The sequence below is a fragment of the Pseudophryne corroboree genome, chromosome 2 (assembly GCF_028390025.1).
Source record: "Pseudophryne corroboree isolate aPseCor3 chromosome 2, aPseCor3.hap2, whole genome shotgun sequence".
Classification (NCBI taxonomy): Eukaryota; Metazoa; Chordata; class Amphibia; order Anura; family Myobatrachidae; genus Pseudophryne; species Pseudophryne corroboree.
Window position 1 is genome coordinate 132,289,257 of NC_086445.1, and position 18,541 is coordinate 132,307,797.

An 18,541-nucleotide genomic window follows, 5' to 3' on the forward strand; every position below is an offset into this window, starting at 1 on the left:
GCAATTAGAGCAGGAGTGCAGAGTAAATATGGAGTGTGTGTGCACAAGTGTGAGAATGACAGACTGGGGCAGCCACTGCAGTGATCTTTGTCCTGTTTGGGAGCTCTCCGCCTCCTCATATCCCTGTCACCAAGTCAACTGAGCAGCAAATTATCTATAAGGGTCAACACATTCAAGCAAACCTCCACAAAATACCCCTTCAATAATCAATAGCCTTGCTATCGTGCCCTGTATTGATAGCATTGTGAGCCCTGCCAGCTAATATCACACAGTGCTCCAATTATCTGGTGAGCAGCCCTGGGAAGGTCACTTTGCTACCCCTGGCTGGGCACTGGGACACAGCTGTTACAGTTCCCTAAAAAACACAATTGCAACACTACTGTAGAAAGGAAAAGTGACAAAAGAAATGGGCTTTAATTAAAGCAGCAGTTGCAAAACGCTATCACATGTCTACACGGGAGTGCAATCTGCACGCATCTCAATAAAGGTGAAGGACACCATTAGGGGTGGTCCCACTGATAAGGTTTCTCTGTGTTATCTCTATCCTGATAGCCCTCCATATGGTGATATGGTTATCAAGCAATATAATATACAGAAGGGAGCTACCAGGGCTGAGCAAATGTTCCTTATCCCTAATCATACACTTTTATAAAGCAATGCAAATGATTTAACTTAAAGCTCCTATGCACGACTCACCTGTGTGATAGACACAGTGAGAGAGGGATAAATATAGGGACATGTCACTGGGAAAGGGGCAAACAGCTGCACTTATCTTGGCTAAGCCACACCCAGCCGGTGCCCATTGCCAGATCACATGGGCTATTGTGTAGCCAATGTGACTGTGGGGCTGGGGGAAGCGGGCCATTCCCTGCAGGTAAGGCTTACCTGTAAGCCAGCAGCGCAAACCTCACAGAGAACCTTATGTTTTCCTGATTCACTGACAGCCATGAACACGGAGGAGCAGTTCTACTCCCCAGCCCAGATCTACAAAGACTCCTGCGCCTTTCAGAGGGGGCAAGGGCAGGATTACAGCCCCAGTCCCCCAGCATGCCTCTACGTGGGGAGACAGCAGCCGGCCACCTACTCCAACCCAATGCTTGGTCTGGACCCAGGAAGCCCCCCAGATATTTCTCCCTACGAGGTGCCACCCATATCAGAAGATCCCGGTGTACCCCACCTGCACCACCATCATCATCACCATCATCACCATCATCCAGGAATCCACCAGCAGCAAACAATCCCATTCCCAGAGGAAAGAGAGCCTGGACTCTTAGAGGAACGGAACCGGACCGTTTTACCTTTCCCATGGATGAAATCAACCAAATCACACACCTGGAAGGGGCAGTGGGCAGGTGAGTGGCATGTTACCCTATGTAACAAAAACGTGAGGGCCATGCTCCCATAGACTACATATAGGAGAGTGGCATATTCGCCTATTTGGCATGCAGGTGAGTGGCATGCTGCCTTAGGAAACATACATGTGAATGGCATGCTGCCCTACGTAGCATACAGGTGAGTGGCATGTAACCCTAGGTAACATGCAGGTGAGTGGCATGCTTCCATAGGTAACATACAGGTGAGTGGCATATTCCCCTAGTTAACATACAGGTGAGTGGCATATTCCACTAGGTAACATACAGGTGAGTGGCATGCTGCCCTAGGTAACATACAGGTGAGTGGCATGTTCCCCTAGGTAACATACAGGTGAGTGGCATGCTGCCCTAGGTAACATACAGGTGAGTGGCGAGTGGCATGTTACCCTAGGTAACATACAGGTGAGTGGCATATCCCCTAGGTAGCATTCAGGTGAGTGGCATATTCCCCTAGGTAGCATACAGGTGAGTGGCATGCTTCCCTAGGTAACATACAGGTGAGTGGCATGCTTCCCTAGGTAACATACAGGTGAGTGGCATGTTCCCCTAGATAACATACAGGTGAGTGGCATGTTCCCCTAGATAACATACAGGTGAGTGGCATGCTGCCCTGGGTAACATACAGGTAAGTGGCATGCTGCCCTAGGTAACATACAGGTGAGTGGCGAGTGGCATGTTCCCCTAGGTAACATACAGGTGAGTGGCATATTCCCCTAGGTAGCATACAGGTGAGTGTCATGCTGCCCTAGGTAACATACAGGTGAGTGGCATGCTGCCCCAGGTAACATACAGGTGATTGGCATGTTCCCCTAGGTAACATACAGGTGAGTGGCATGTTCTCCTAGGTAACGTACAGGTGAGTGTCATGCTGCCCTAGATAATATACAGGTGAGAGCATGCTCCGCCAGGAAACATAAAGGTGACTGCAATACTCTCCCATGTAACCTTTACTGAGCTATGAGGGAGTAACACATACTTATAAAAGCTATAGGTGACATATACAGTATGTCCACTTATAGGATGAACAGAGTGGTAACCCCTATGAGACTGGACACATATTTATGCATTGTTACATGAAGTCGTTTTGACTGCACTGTAGCTGTAATACTCTCACACGCATATATATGTATATACAAAAAGTCATTAGTCACTTCCCTGTAGGTAAGCCACAGTGTATTACACTTTCAGGAAATGTTCCGTGTGATTGGCAGCTATTGGAACAGACTCTTTCTACACACAGGGTTCAGTTACTGAACAATATTCCTCTATCTCGTTGTACAATGCTATCGCTGGGCCCATTATACACGTTTTGTCACACCTGCAAAGCAAATATTTTTTTAATCTCATTGTTCAAACAGACTGTTAAAAATGTATATTCTAGTAATATTCCTGGCACATATTTGAAATATCCCCTCCACTGCATCCTGTTCTGCATATTGTCATATACTGTATGTGGACGTACTGTCATACCATGTATGTGTATACAGTGTCATATATTGTAAATGGACATGTTGTCCGATCATGTATATGGCTATAGTGCTATATATATATATATATATATATATATATATATATATATATATATAAGGATATATTGTCCTATGTTGTACGTGGACATATCAAATAAAATATATGGATATATTGGCATATATTGTATAAGGCTGCATTATCATATATTGCATATGGACATACTGTCGTATCATGTATATGGATATATTGCCATATATAGTATATGCATGTATTGTCATATATTGTATAAGGACATATTGTATAAGGACATATTGTCCTATCATGTATATGAATATATTGTTAGAAATTGTAAATTGATATATTTTCATATATTGTATATGGACATGTTGTCTATACTGTCAGACATTGTATATAGATATATTTATATATATTGTATATGGGCGTATTGTCATATACTGTATATGAATATATTGGCATATATTGTATATAGATATATTTCCATATATTGTATATGGGCATGTTGTCATATCATGTATATGGATGCATTGCCATACAGTGTATAATAATATTTTGTCATATATTGTATATGGGTATGCTGTCACCTCTAACTACTGTATATGGACATGTACTGTAATATCAGATCCCACGTACTGTAGTGTAGACATAGATGGATTACAGTAACTGGTCCGAGGGTTAGTGTGTCTGCTAGGCCCAGTTTCTTAGATATTTCCATAATGTAACACGTTATGGCAGCGGTATATAGTGTATATCACAGCAATCTGTGAGCCTAAATATTATTATTATTATTATTATTATTATTATTATTATTATTATTATTGTTACCTTAACATATAATTATGCAGTAGCTCTGTATCACTTAGGCTTTTTAATGCTGTAACATCCGGGAAAGCAAAGGAATTATAATAACCGTTCGTTCATTTCCACCCTTCTTGGCAGTATCTTAACAAGTTAGTAACAATAATTAAGAACATATTAAACACTTAAAACAGGCAAGTTAATGCTATGATTTGCCCACTGTAGGGGATGCAGCGATTTACATTGTTTTATCCTTCCAGCTATATCATGTGCAATTTCTACGAGCAGAAATATATTCCCATGAAATGTACTTTTATGAGAATGCTATTAGATCACTTCCGTACTGGTACATTGATACTGGAAAATAATCAGCGACTTCCGGGCCCTCCTCTGTTATTGATTTATTTCAGGATTCAAATACAGACGTTTGCAAGCGACGGAAAAACATTAAAGGCATCCACAAACCGCACGATTTGAAAACCAGTAACAAATAGCTGATAGCCAAAAACAGTAACAGATAAATGATAGCCAAAAACAGTAACAAAAACAGTAACAGTACAAACAAATTATTGCAGAAATCTGTAACAAAAACAGTAACAGCAACAAACAAATGATAGTCCTAAACTGTAACAGATTATATTAAAAAACAGTAACAAATATATGATAGCCAGAAACAGTAGCAAACAAAAGATAGTCCGAAACTGTAACAAATAAATGATAGCCAAAAACAGTAACAAAAACAGCAACAGTAACAAACAAATGATAGTATAAATCTGTAACAAAAACAGTAACAGTAACAAACAAATGATAGTCCTAAACTGTAACAGATTATATTCAAAAACAGTAACAAATAAATGATAGCTAGAAACAGTAACAAAAACAGTAGGAAGCAAAATATAGTCTTAAACTGTAACAAATAGTCCATGATAGCCAAAAACAGTAACAAATAAATGACAGCCAAAAACAGTAACAAAAATTATAGTCAAAAACAGTAATAAATAAATGACAGCTAAAAACAGCAACAAATTATAGCCAAAAACAGTAATAAATAAATGACAGCTAAAAACAGTAACAAATTATAGCCAAAAAAGTAACTCTTAAATGATGGTCAAAAATAGTAACACATAAATGACAGACAAATTTCCAAAACTACAAGATACATTCTGGCTTCTATTTATTAATGCTTTTGGTATATTCAAGGAATGAGTAACTTGCGGTCTAAGTGCATATCATAGCAATGAGGACAAAGTATTCATGTTTACATTGTAGCAATGACTGAAAATGTCGTAGTTGTATTTTTTTAGTGAGACCTCATGTCATAACTCTAAATTTTAATTATATTCTAATTATCGTTTTTCCCGAACAATACTTAATTGGTGCATTCTGTGTGATTTTTACAATAGAGCCCCGAGGCGTATTCTGTAAATAAAATGGACGTGGATTAATTTAATGGACATTGCTTTATAGAAATGTCTCTCTACCCTGAGTTTTCCAAATTAGCGCCATAAAATAGCAAAACTTAAATTACACTTTCTTAATAAGCATATTTAAGTATAATTGTATTTATTAAAACAAAGTTTAATTTAATACTTAAATAATATAATATAAATTAATCAGTTAAGGTTTAATTATACATTATTAAGCTTAGTTAATTAAATATTAATTAGTTATTAAAATATTTCAAGAACTAAATTCTGCACTGAATGTTTATCATAAATGTAAAACAAATGTGAAATTAATTATTAAAAACAAATGGATAAATAGAGCGATAGATGAGAGAAAGAAAGAGAGAGAGGATAGATAGATAGATAGATAGATAGATAGATAGATAGATAGATAGATAGATAGATAGATAGATAGATAGATAGATTAGACAGATATAATGTATGCTTATTAGGATGTTATGCTTCAATATTCTGGATTTTGCTGTTGCTTTTTCTGGATTTACCTTGATGAACCTCTACATTGACTGTAATAGGCTTGACTTCAGCGCTTTATGGCAGTACAGACTTTTTTTTTTACACCGTAGAAACAAATAAATAAGGCAATCTGTGCTTGTAATCAGACAAGACAATATATCCAAAAAGTTGCCATTAGTGTCATAAATTAGTAATTTAATTAAAATGTAGCAATATTGCATCGCTGCACTTATGAAATCTTGACACACACACAGATATACGTGTGTGTGTGTGTGTGTGTGTGTGTGTGTGTGTGTGTGTGTGTGTGTGTGTGTGTGTGTGTGTGTGTGTGTGTGTGTGTGTGTGTGTGTGTGTGTGTACACTTTGAGCATGCCCAGGTGTGCAGTCCAAGTTTCAGAATAAAACTCAGAAAGATAGGTGACGACACTCGAGGACTTATAAAGTTCCATACGTGTTTTACAGTATTACAAATATACTGTATTACATTATTCCGAGTCTGTCTTTTTATGATGAAAAATAAGAATTGCTCTCCATCTACATAAAATAAGCGGAGATATGACATCAGCTAGGTCTATTAGGGAGGAGGACCCAGAGCTACAGATTTATCAATGTTCTGAGGATACTTTGTGAAGAGTTATTTTTACAGTACACACAGATGTTACATCTAATGTAGCGGTGATTTTCCACAACACAAAACTTTCAATAGCTTGGCTGCCCATAGCTGATTAGCAAAGATAGACGTTACCGTAATGGGTTGTAGTAATTTCCCCTGCAATACTGCGATTGTATGTACTGTACATCATGGGGAAATGATTTCCTAAACGTATTCTCCTTATTGTAGAAAAGCAGATTGTCATTTCTTCAATGTCCTCATAAACAATATATACAGTAAATATTTAACTCCTAAAATAATACGTTAGTTGCAATCATATCAGCATATTCAGCAATTTGTTATTATGAGTTGGGTTGTCGGTCTCTATCCATCACCGACTTTTACCCCCGTATTTACTAGAATTACCCTGTGTGTGTATATTAGTGGCTGCAGACAGACAAATATTAGGGGCACACTGTAGTAGGATTGTAGTAGTATTATAGTATTGGTAATATAATAGATATTATAATAATAGTATCAGGTGACGAAAGGTGCTTAATAAAGACATCTGAAACGTTGATATTCAAGCAATGTACAATATGCTGTGATTTACTGACATCCATGATGTGCCGCACATCTCTATCTTCTTGCTGTATTGCTGGGATATTTATGTCCAAGGGAAGGGACACAGGTTACCTGCTGTCTTTAATTGGAGTGCCAGTCATTCATGGAAATAAATATATATCCAATTGTAAAGTGCAACTGCTGCACTATATAAGAATAAATATATATATATATATATATATATATAAAAAAAAAAAATATATATATATATGTAGTATTAGTGTAACTGGCACCTTGGGGTTTTTATAACACCCCTATTTTTGTGGCAGAATGACCTAATGTCAAGTAAGATCTTGTTTAGGAAAGCAAACAATAAATTCCAATATGCAAAATTTATAAAAATTTATAAAAGATCATCTGATACTGGATTGAATTCAATACAGTATCAGAGGATCTTTTATAAATTTTAATACATTTCGCATATTGGAACTTATTGTTTGCTTTCCTAAACAAGATCTTATTTGACATTAGGTCATTCTGCCACAAAAATAGGGGTGTTATAACAACCCCAAGGCGCCAATTACACTAATACTACATATTTGTTTTTTGGTTTCTCATAACAGGGCACCTAGTGTTTCAAGGCAGCCAATCCTAATTATTGAATGTGATCTGTACCCTATAACTCTATTTTCAATCAGTATATATATATATATATATATATATATATATATATTTACTAGCTGTTCTTCGCAGGGGAGTTTCTGATTTTCACCGTTGTAAATATAAATGTGTGTTAGAAATTTGGTAAAAGATGTAAATTTGAGACGTCTTAATGTAAGTAAATATTAATCCATGGTTCTTGGTGTTACCTGAGGAGCACCTGTAGCAGATACGGTAAAAAGTGACAGGACCGTTTTGATCCGATTGTCCGTTTGGGCATTATCATTCATGCAACCCAAGCCATGCATCGGTAATGACGTCATTATGTCAACCCCCTTTTCATCCCCTTAGCGGAGTTTATTAAAATTCTAATTACATAGTTTTCCTATTTCCCACCTGAAGAAATCCTATGTTAAATTTCAGCTTCCTAACATATCGGGAAGTAAAAGAATTAGTGATGAGTCAGTCAGTGAGTGAGGGCTTTCCTATATATAGATAGATAGATAGATAGATAGATAGATAGATAGATAGATAGATAGATAGATAGATAGATAATGTAAGCTCTCCCTTTACAATGTAAGCTCTCATGAGCAGGACCCTCTCCCTTCATCTGCTTTTGCTTCTCTTACTTAGACTATTTTCTATTCCATATTCATTATAAGGGCACCTATCCCTCGGTTTCTGCCACACTCATACATAGTTTAGTGTCATGAAATGTTTATATACCATGTACATTGTCTTGTAAGTCACTGTTTTCTTGATTTGTTCATGTACTTTGTAAGGCAATGCGGAACCCTTGTGGTGCCATATAAATAAAGGATAATGATAATAAGAATAAATATATATATATATATATATATATAAAAACAAACAATACAAGTCTAAGTGCGCTAATGGATAGTACTGTGTATCACATCAAAACAGATTTAAAAGATTCAACTTTCAGTTTTTAATACATAAAAGCCACGATAACATAAAACATCTGTGAGCATATTCACATCTTTTACAGAATGTATAAACAATGTATACAAACAATTTCTGTCAGATGGAAAGTTCAGATGAAACTTAAGATTCGTGACAAATCTTCCTTAGTAGCATAGGATACAGATGGAATACAGTACTTGAACACAATCCAACGCGTTTCGTCCCTAACTGGGACTTCCTCAGGGGTAATATCAAGTGCCGGATGTTTTTAAAGATAATCCAAAAGTATGTAAAAAGCTCACTGAATATATCAATAAAAGCAGGCAAAAAACCGAAATGACTGGGGGAAGGATTCAATATTATGAAGCCCTCAGTCACAAGGGATCCAGAAAACAAATGGTCAAACAGGTGACCCGAATAAAATGTGGTTTATAGTCTATCACTGACTCTATAAACCAATCCCCAATAAGAGTAAGACCGCTCAGCAGTGGGTCAACCTATTGCCTATCAGCACTTTGCAGACAGCAATAATATCATTACAGCAGCACAAACTGGAACTTCAGTGTGAAATGAATACTTTGGAGTATTCATTTCACACTGAAGTTCCAGTTTGCTGAGCGGTCTTACTCTTATTGGGGATTGACGAAACGCGTTGGGTTGTGTTCAAGTACTGTATTCCATCTGTATCCTATGCTACTAAGGAAGATTTGTCACGAATCTTAATTTTTATCTGAACTTTCCATCTGACAGAAATTGTTTGTATACATTGTTTATACATTCTGTAAAAAGATGTTAATATGCTCACAGATGTTTTATGTTATCGTGGCTTTTATGTATTAAAAACTGAAAGTTGAATCTTTTAAATCTGTTTTGATGGGATACACAGTACTATCCATTAGCGCACTTAGACTTGTATTGTTTGTTTTGATATCTTAGGGCCCCATCTAACAGCGGGTTCGTCTACATTGCAGCTTTGTTCCGTTCCACGTAGCGCCTAAGGGTACCCCTTTGCTGTTCATATATATATATATATATATATACACACACACACACACACACACACACACACACACACACACACACACAAAAACACATGTGTGTATGTAACTATAAGTATAGAAAAGTGGCAGTCGTTAGTCTCGGTCATTCTGTTATTCTATATTTGTCTATCCTCTGGGTTAGTGTTGTCACAATTTCTGTTATACAGGAGTTAAATTGCTTTGGAAAATGTATATTACTATATAATTTTTTGAACAAAAACAAACATCACAGTTCTTCAGCAACCAAATACAAGATACGGGATGCTAATAACAAATGAACAATTTGTGTTCCCTAATGCACACCGAGTGAAACTTAACCCTATATCTGCAGAAATACGCAACTAAGATCTCCGTATTATCTGACTATTATGTAGTAATATGTTTTTTTTTTCTACACAGAATTACCCCTCACTTTTAGCACCTGAGTGACATCACAATCTGATTGAGCAGCTTATCATTTTGTGCATAATAACAAATGAACGTCAATAGGACATCTAGTCCTCCCATTATTTTTATAGTAATGGTGTAATCTCAAAATAAATGCTATAATTAAAAGATCATCATTATTATTATTATTATTATTATTATTATTCAGTTAAAGATAGCTTACAATGCCAATAGCCTTACACAAGTGACTTACGCTATGTACACATTATACGATCTCATATGATACGATATTGTAAGATATCATATTGGATCGGATTGTGTGTACACACTACAAATGATGTCAAATGATGTCTAGAAACAAAGTAATCACTGGCGTTCAAAACTACACAATATCGCCTCATCAAGACTGCATGCAGTCCAACATACGACGTTGCATGCGATCCTCGGTAGCGCGCATTGTACGTCGGATCACGCATACACATTATGCAATATCATTTAGGACTGAACAATATCATTCAGATTGTGAACAAATTGTATAGTGTGTACGCAGCATTACTTATAAGCTTCGATCATACGCTTTCACTGCCTCCCCCAGGTGCTAGTTGTGTGGTTTGAAATGCACTAATTACTATCTCAAATGAAAAATATTTTTAGTTGGTGATCCATTTATCATTAATCAATTAAGCATTCTCTCTCTCTCTCTCTCTCTCTCTCTCTCTCTCGCTCTATATATATATATATATATATATATATACAAACTCACACACACATCATCATCATCAGGATTTACTGTTACAGTAACGAGTCCTGATAGTGCTGTGGATCTTCTTCTTGTATAAATAGATAGGTAGATAGATCACTGTACTGTAGGTTCATTTGCAGGGATGCACTCTTTATATGTGTATTGATCAGCTCTCGATGGGCTATATTCAGGATGTTCATTTACATGTTAAAATACAGAAAGCAGTGTTACCGCATTTTGAACCCAACCCCGCTATTCAGCAAAGGTGTAACAGAGAAGGTAACACAGTTATCTTCTCTGTTCATGCCCATCTCACTGAATATTGCACAGTAGGGATCACTCCATTGATCCCTACTGTGGTTTAATGTTTTATGCTATTCAGCAAGCATAAAAATATTAATCTTCCTGAAAAATCTTTACTTTATATAACGCCATTTCAGAATAGCTTTATATAAAGAAAATCCTTCATTTTGACCAAAAATGCAGGGACAGGGGCAATTTTTCCCATCAGACCCTGCAGGATATTATGACAATCGGCAATTAGGCTATTAATTGTCGCTTGTTACACTTCAGACTTAATGCGAATAGGAGACTATTCGCATTGTTAAGTAAAAGCATGACTGAGCATGCACAGAACGAAAAACAGAAGGTTTTGTATTTAGATTTCTGAAAACAAAGCCTTCTAGAACTTTGCAGGAATAAATGTTACCACAACCGCTTTTCCTGTGAAGTTTTATGCTGAATAGCCTGATAATAAAACAGTGTTAAAATAAAAAATTTCATGCCAATATTGCCCAATAATGATCGGGGCAATATCGATTTTCTTACTGAATAGAGCCCAATAACACAAAAAAGCTTAAGAAAAAAGCACTTATAAGACTATACCTTTAAACCATCATCAGTAAAGAAATGTTATACATCAAGTATAGAATTTGATGGCAGATAAGAATCACTTGGCCCATGTACACCTAAACACATTTATATACACACACACTTACACACTAGCGTTCAGTTTGTGTCAGGAGACAATTATCCTACCAGTATATTTATGGATTATGGGAGGAAACCGGAGACCCGGAGGAAACCCACGCAAGTATTTGTACAGTGGGGATGTAATTGGATAGGAAAGTTTATAATCAATGATTATTAGGTAAACTTGTGTATTATACAGAATAGCAGCCTCTACTGCACCTTTATATGGTCACTACATGCCTCAATCCCTACTAATATCTTTCCAGCAATACCATACATTAGGGTAGCACAGAAACAGCACATTTGCAGATGGATTACAGTGATGGATTAGAGACATCAGGGCTTCATGTCTGCCATACTATTTCTGTGCAATTGTCCCTGAAGACTTGATGTCCGCAGACGTAGGTAGGTTGCTGTGTGCAGATGCTTGTACTCATATTTGGTGTACATCAGCCTACTGTATGCAGTGGCAGTAACACACCTATCAGGTCACTGTGGTTGTGGTGCTCTAGGATCATTGCATAATAAAATGCACATCTATATGTGTGCCAAAGTGGGTCTGCTTTGCTTTGAGTGCACACTTCCATTGAGAAGATATTTAGTTTACACCAGTTAGAACAATGTAATAACTAAGAATTGGATGCATGTTCCTTTTCTAAACCTACTTCATGGCTTAAGTAAAGAGATACTTCACAGATACATAGATACATTGGGGGTAATTCCAAGTTGATCGCAGCAGGATTTTTTTTTAGCAGTTTGGCAAAACCATGTGCACTGCAGGGGAGGCAGATATAACATGTGCAGAGAGAGTTAGATTTGGGTGTGGTGTGTTCAATTTGCAATCTAATTTGCAGTGTAAAATTAAAGCAGCCAGTATTTACCCTGCACAGAAATAAAATAACCCACCCAAATCTAACTCTCTCTGCACATGTTATATCTGCCTCCCCTGCAGTGCACATGGTTTTGCCCAACTGCTAAAAAAAAATCCTGCTGCGATCAACTTGGAATTACCCCCATAGTGACATAGTATCTAAGGTTGAAAAAAGACAATTGTCCATCGAGTTCAACCTATTATCATGGGGCCGGATGTAATGACGCTTGAGCTTGGCGGCCGTGCGTGATGCCGGCTAATCTCGCAATGTTTTTGTTTTTATTTAAATGGGCCATCGAAAAACCATGCTTGTAAATGACTGCCCCTTTAAAAAAAATGTCAGAGATTGGCCAGCATCCCGCACGGCTGCCAAATTACATCTGGCCCATATTCTCTAGTGGAGAGTACAAGTTGCAGCTACAGTATTACTTGTTTCCTGCATTTGTTTAAAGAAACAATGTTGAAACTCATTAGCTTCCTGCAGCATTAAAGGGTTTACTGTTCTGCAGCAATTTTTCAACATTGTTGCAACAATGAAAAAGCTCTAAACTTTTGATTTGTTGGCAGTGATGAATCCATTACAGGCAGTTCACATTTAGTGGGGCATATGGACCTACGAAAGCAACCAGATAGACGTCATGGGTACCGCAACATGATACACATCATGGGTTGCGCCCCCCGCTTCATGGGAGGGTCATGTGTGGCTCATTGACATTCTAAAGGGCCACGCTCTGCCCTTACACTCAGTAATTAGTTAAAAGTACAATTTATCAAAGAAAGAGACATTATCCTGTAATAAAATATTAGCAGGCATTTACTATAACATAAATCAGTGTTACAAGATATGACAAAGACATCTAACATTTCAATGTGACTTCTGAGTGACCCGATTTTCCATGAGCTTTAGAAAGTCAGGTGTAAGGCTGGAGCAGGCACAAGGCTGTTCTGCAGAAAGGTTTCCATTAGCCAGTCTGTTGCATTTGTTGTGGTTTATTTGCCCTTTTGAGATAACTAGTTAACCGCATTGTTTGAAATTGGTCAAAAAAAATTTTTTTAATTGTGTGTTCAACAGTGCTGTCATCTAACGTTTATTGTATCTCGACAGTTGCTGTATCCCGAAATGTAACTGTATTATGAAATTTTACTGTATACCGAATGTGTTTATTATATCTACAGTATATATAGTTACTGCATACTGAAATAATTTATTATATCAATTGCACTCAGTGGGTTTGTTAAATGCAAAATTGTCAGGAAACCACCAGGTGAAGAGAATTTCCCCTGGCAAGTATGACTGCTCAAACATCTTGCAGCTTGAGCTACCTGAATGGTCAGAATTTTGTAAAAGGGCACATTAAACTTCTATTACAGTTGCTTGATGTAATTTTCACAAATTAAAATGTAATGAAGGTGCCTAAACAAGGAATAAATATATTATGGGGCACACTTATTTAATTAATTATTGGGAGCAAGTTCATAATAACTAAAAAAAATAAGTACATTGACAAAATAAAACTCAATAAGTATTTGCATTACTTAGAAATTGTTAATTGGAGCCATATTAATGAATTAATGATGGAGGTACCTATTATAGGGGGTCATTCCGAGTTGATCGCTAGCTAAAAATGTTCGCTGCGCTGCAATGATGCAAAAAACGGCACTTCTGTGCATGCATATGCGGCGCAATGCGCACACGTGATGTACTTTCACAACGACCAATGTAGTTTCACACAAGGTCTAGCGAAGCTTTTTAGTCGCACTGGTGGCCGCAGAGTGATTGACATGAAGTGGGCGTTTCTGGGTGTCAACTGACCGTTTTCAGGGAGTGTTCAAAAAACGCAGGCATGCAAGGAAAAACACAGGCGTGGCTGGCCGAACGCAGGGCGTGTTCGTGACGTCAAAACAGGAACTGAACAGTCTGAAGTGATCGCAAACGCGCTAAGTAGGTCTGAAGCTACTCTGAAACTGCACAAAATTATTTTGTAGCCGCTCTGCGATCCTTTCGTTAGCACTTCTGCTAAGCTAAAATATACTCCCAGTGGGAGGCGGCATAACATTTGCACGGCTGCTAAAAACAGCTAGCGAGCGAACAACTTGGAATGACCCCCATAGTAGACACTTGAGGCACTACAAGTGCCAGTGTTCATGTGCATCTATAATTGATTAATATGGCCCCAATAAACATGAAAATAATTTTGGTCCTGTTATTTGATGTTTAAGTAATAATGGTCTTTAATTGTATTAAATATTATACTGTCTGTGTTTTTAAATGTTATATATTTTATGTATGATTATATTGAACCCAATAATAGATTCATTCAATATTTGTGTCTTATAAATATAGCTAGTAATTGTTTGGACACCTTAATTAAGTGTTAATTAATCACTATTAAATACATTTGTTCAATGTGCCCCGTTACTATGTTGTTGCAGGTAAGGTTTTTCTGAGAGGGACTTTTGGCTCAAATATGGGCCCTCATTCCGAGTTGGTCGGTCGCAAGGCGAATTTAGCAGAGTTGCTCACGCTAAGCCGCCGCCTACTGGGAGTGAATCTTAGCTTCTTAAAATTGCGACCGATGTATTCGCAATATTGCTATTACAAACTACTTCGCAGTTTCAGAGTAGCTCCAGACTTACTCTGCCTGTGCGATCAGTTCAGTGCTTGTCGTTCCTGGTTGACGTCACAAACACACCCAGCGTTCGCCCAGGCACTCCCACCGTTTCTCCAGCCACTCCTGCGTTTTTTCCGGAAACGGTAGCGTTTTCAGCCACACGCCCCTAAAACGCCGTGTTTCCGCCCAGTAACACCCATTTCCTGTCAATCACATTACGATCGCCGGAGCGAAGAAAAAGCCGTGAGTAAAAATACTTTCTTCATAGTAAAGTTACTTGGCGCAGTCGCAGTGCGAACTTTGCGCATGCGTACTAAGCGGATTTTCACTGCGATGCGATGAAAAAGAACGAGCGAACAACTCGGAATGAGGGCCTTGATTTGCATTAGAAGGGGTAAATTTACTAAGATGGGAGTTGTTACTAAGATGGGATGTTTCCCATAGCAACCAATCAGATTCCAGGTATTATCTTCTAGAAGGTGCTAGATAAATATAAAGTAGAATCTGATTGGTTGCTATGGGCAACATCCCATTTTAAATAGAACTCCCATCTTAGTAAATTTAACCCGAGGCCTCCAAATCAATAATGACTGTCGAACATAACATTGTCGATCCATGATCAACAACCGAACCAACAATAGCAGCAAACCAGAGCATAACAATGTCTTCTTAAAAGTCCTTACAGTGCTTTAGCGGAGACCACACACCTCTGTGCCGTGTAGTAAGAAAGGAGACCACGTAGTGCTGAGTGCATGTCCCTTCTTCCTCTGATCTCAGATGTATTGCTGAAGGGGATCTGGTCTTTCGGTCGACAGCACTTAGGTCGACACTTATTAGGTCGACCACTTTTGGTCGACATGCATTAGGTTGACATGGTTAATAGGTCAACATGGTCACTAGGACAAGTGTTCCCCTCTTCAGCCTCCGCTATCCCTGTGTACAGGCTCTGGCACACCCTGTGCAGCTTTTATTTTAATTTTTTTTTGGGGGGAGTGGCCACGTCTCTCTGCATTTGGCCACACCCCACTCCAGTACACAGGCCCAAAGCCAATCTCAGCAGCCCTGTATGACACAGAGAAGGTCATGTGATGCTGAATTTGTCTAAGAACAGAAAAAGATCAGGTTCAATTTTATTATTTTATGACCCCTTAAGTATCTTTTGAAACTTGTTGTTTGTGGATTGACATATCTAGCTGAAACGTAAATAGGTTAGAAATGATGTGGAGGTTATTTTGTAAAAATAATAAAAGAAATTGGATTTTTTTTATTCAGTTTCAATTATTACCAATTAATGTATTTTATGTGTGCATTCACTATATATGTACAAATACAACATCTACAGAAGCTAGGACTTTGCTGGAGCCCAAAATTAGAAGTGATCATATATGGGGGTAATTCCAAGTTGATCACAGCAGGAATTTTGTTAGCAGTTGGGCAAAGCCATGTGCACTGCAGGGGAGGCAGATTTAACATGTGCAGAGAGAGTTAGATTTGGGTGTGGTGTGTTCAATCTGCAATCTAATTTGCAGTGTAAAAATAAAGCAGCCAGTATTTACGCTGCACAGAAATAAAATAACCCACCCAAATCTAACTCTTTCTGCACATGTTATATCTGCCTCCCCTGCAGTGCACATGGTTTTGCCCAACTGCTATCAAAATTCCTGCTGCGATCCACTTGGAATTACCCCCTATGTGCAGACTGATGGGACCTTTTTTACAGTTTCATCAATCAACCCTCTTTGAAATGTCAGACTGCTATATGGGTTTTCCCTATGACAGTCTCAGGCAGGTCCGCATATAGGTGGTCATTCCGAGTTGTTCGCTCGTTGACGATTTTCGCTATGCTGCGATTTGTTGCTAAATGCGCATGCGCATGGTACGCAGCGCGCATGCGCTTAGTTATTTAACAAAAAACTTAGCAGTCTGTGCGTCGATTTTCAGTCGCACTGCTGATCGGTGAGTGATTGACAGGAAAGGGGCGTTTCTGGGTGGTAACAGAGCGTTTTCTGGGAGTGTGCTAAAAAATGCAGGCATGTCAGGGAAAAACGCAGGAGTGTCTGGAGAAACGGGGGAGTGGCTGGCCGAACGCAGGGCGTGTTTGTGACGTCAAACCAGGAACTAAACGGACCGAGCTGATCGCAATCTAGGAGTAGGTCTGGAGCTACTCAGAAACTGCAAGAAAATATTTAGTAGCAGTTCTGCTAATCTTTCGTTCGCTATTCTGCTAAGCTAAGATACACTCCCAGGGGGCGGCGGCTTAGCGTGTGCACTGCTGCTAAAAGCAGCTAGCGAGCGAACAACTTGGAATGACCACCATAGGGCCTAATTCAGACCTGATCACTCCTCTGCATTTTTACAGAGGTCTGCGATCAGACAGCCGCCGCCCAGAGAGAGTGACAACTCGCCCCGTGCAAGTGTGCAAATCCGTTCGCAACTCACTCACCATTGAATGATTTTTCCAGTCTGTGCTTAGCCCAGGACTTACTCCTACAGTACGATAAAATCAGGCTGATCGGGGCCGGAGCTTGGGAACGCCTGCGTTTTTCCTGACACTCCTAGAAAATGTCCAGTTACCACCCTCAAACGTCCTCTTCCTGTCAATCACTTTGCGTACACCTAGTGATCGAAATTTTTGCACCATTCTGTTGCTGTTCGGGCTCGCGTGTGCGCATTGCGGTGCATACGCAGTCATTCAATAATCGTCCACTGTGCGATTTTGCACAAAATCGATCAGGTCTGAATTAGGCACATAGTTATTATACTAGTCCATTTCTGTGTTTCAGAATTATATGGTGACCATGAAAAAAAACAAAATATTATTGGCCATGATGCAATTGAGGGAGTACCTGCACTGTATTTATATTATTCAAGGACTCAAGGGAAGCTTTTATTAAAGAATATGGAGGTGGTTGATAGCACATAAGGTGCACCATTAAGGCTCTGATCGCAAATACAGTAAGTAGTGTGATGGCATATAACTTCCATTTTGAGTATGAAGTCACATAAGAGGAATCTGGAGGGAACTGATGACATAAAAGGGGCATGTGGACAGGTTGATGGCATAAAAAGAGTATGTGAGGTGGTCTAACAGCTCATAAGGGGCATCTGGAGGGGACTGTTGGTGCATAAGGGGCATCTGGATTGTACTGGTTGACTATTGGCACATAAGGGGCATCTGGAGGGTGCTGGTGACATAAATGGAGATATGGGAGGTTTAATGCACATAAGGGACATGTAGAGGGGACTGATCACATAATGGGCATCTGGTGGGTACTGATGTATGGAAAGGTCATGTGAGGTTGACTAATAGCACATGCCTCTAGAGGGGACTGATTGCACATAAGGGGCATGTAAAGGATGGTTTATAGGGGCATGTGGCGGAGTCAAATAAGGGGCATCTGGACGGGCGGGTGGCATACAAGGGGCACATGGTGAGGTTTAATGGTGCATAAGGGGCATGTGGAGGGGATTGATTATACAAAAAGAGCAAATGGAGGGAATGATAGTGTGGAGGGGACTGATAGCTGATAACGGCATTTGGAGGGGACCGATGGCTTAAAAGAGGCATATGGAGGGACCTAGTGGTACATAAGTGGCAT

The 18,541-nt window shown here is 38.8% G+C and overlaps 1 protein-coding gene across 1 annotated transcript in view; it reads left to right on the top strand.

Moving 5' to 3' along the window:
- The first annotated feature begins 946 nt into the window (after positions 1-946).
- Positions 947-18,541, top strand: part of PDX1 (pancreatic and duodenal homeobox 1) — a 60,255-nt gene continuing 42,660 nt past the window's right edge. Inside the window, exon 1 of the mRNA XM_063957032.1 lies at positions 947-1,352. Coding sequence (XP_063813102.1) covers positions 947-1,352 — 406 coding nt within the window. The remainder of the gene's footprint in view (positions 1,353-18,541) is intronic.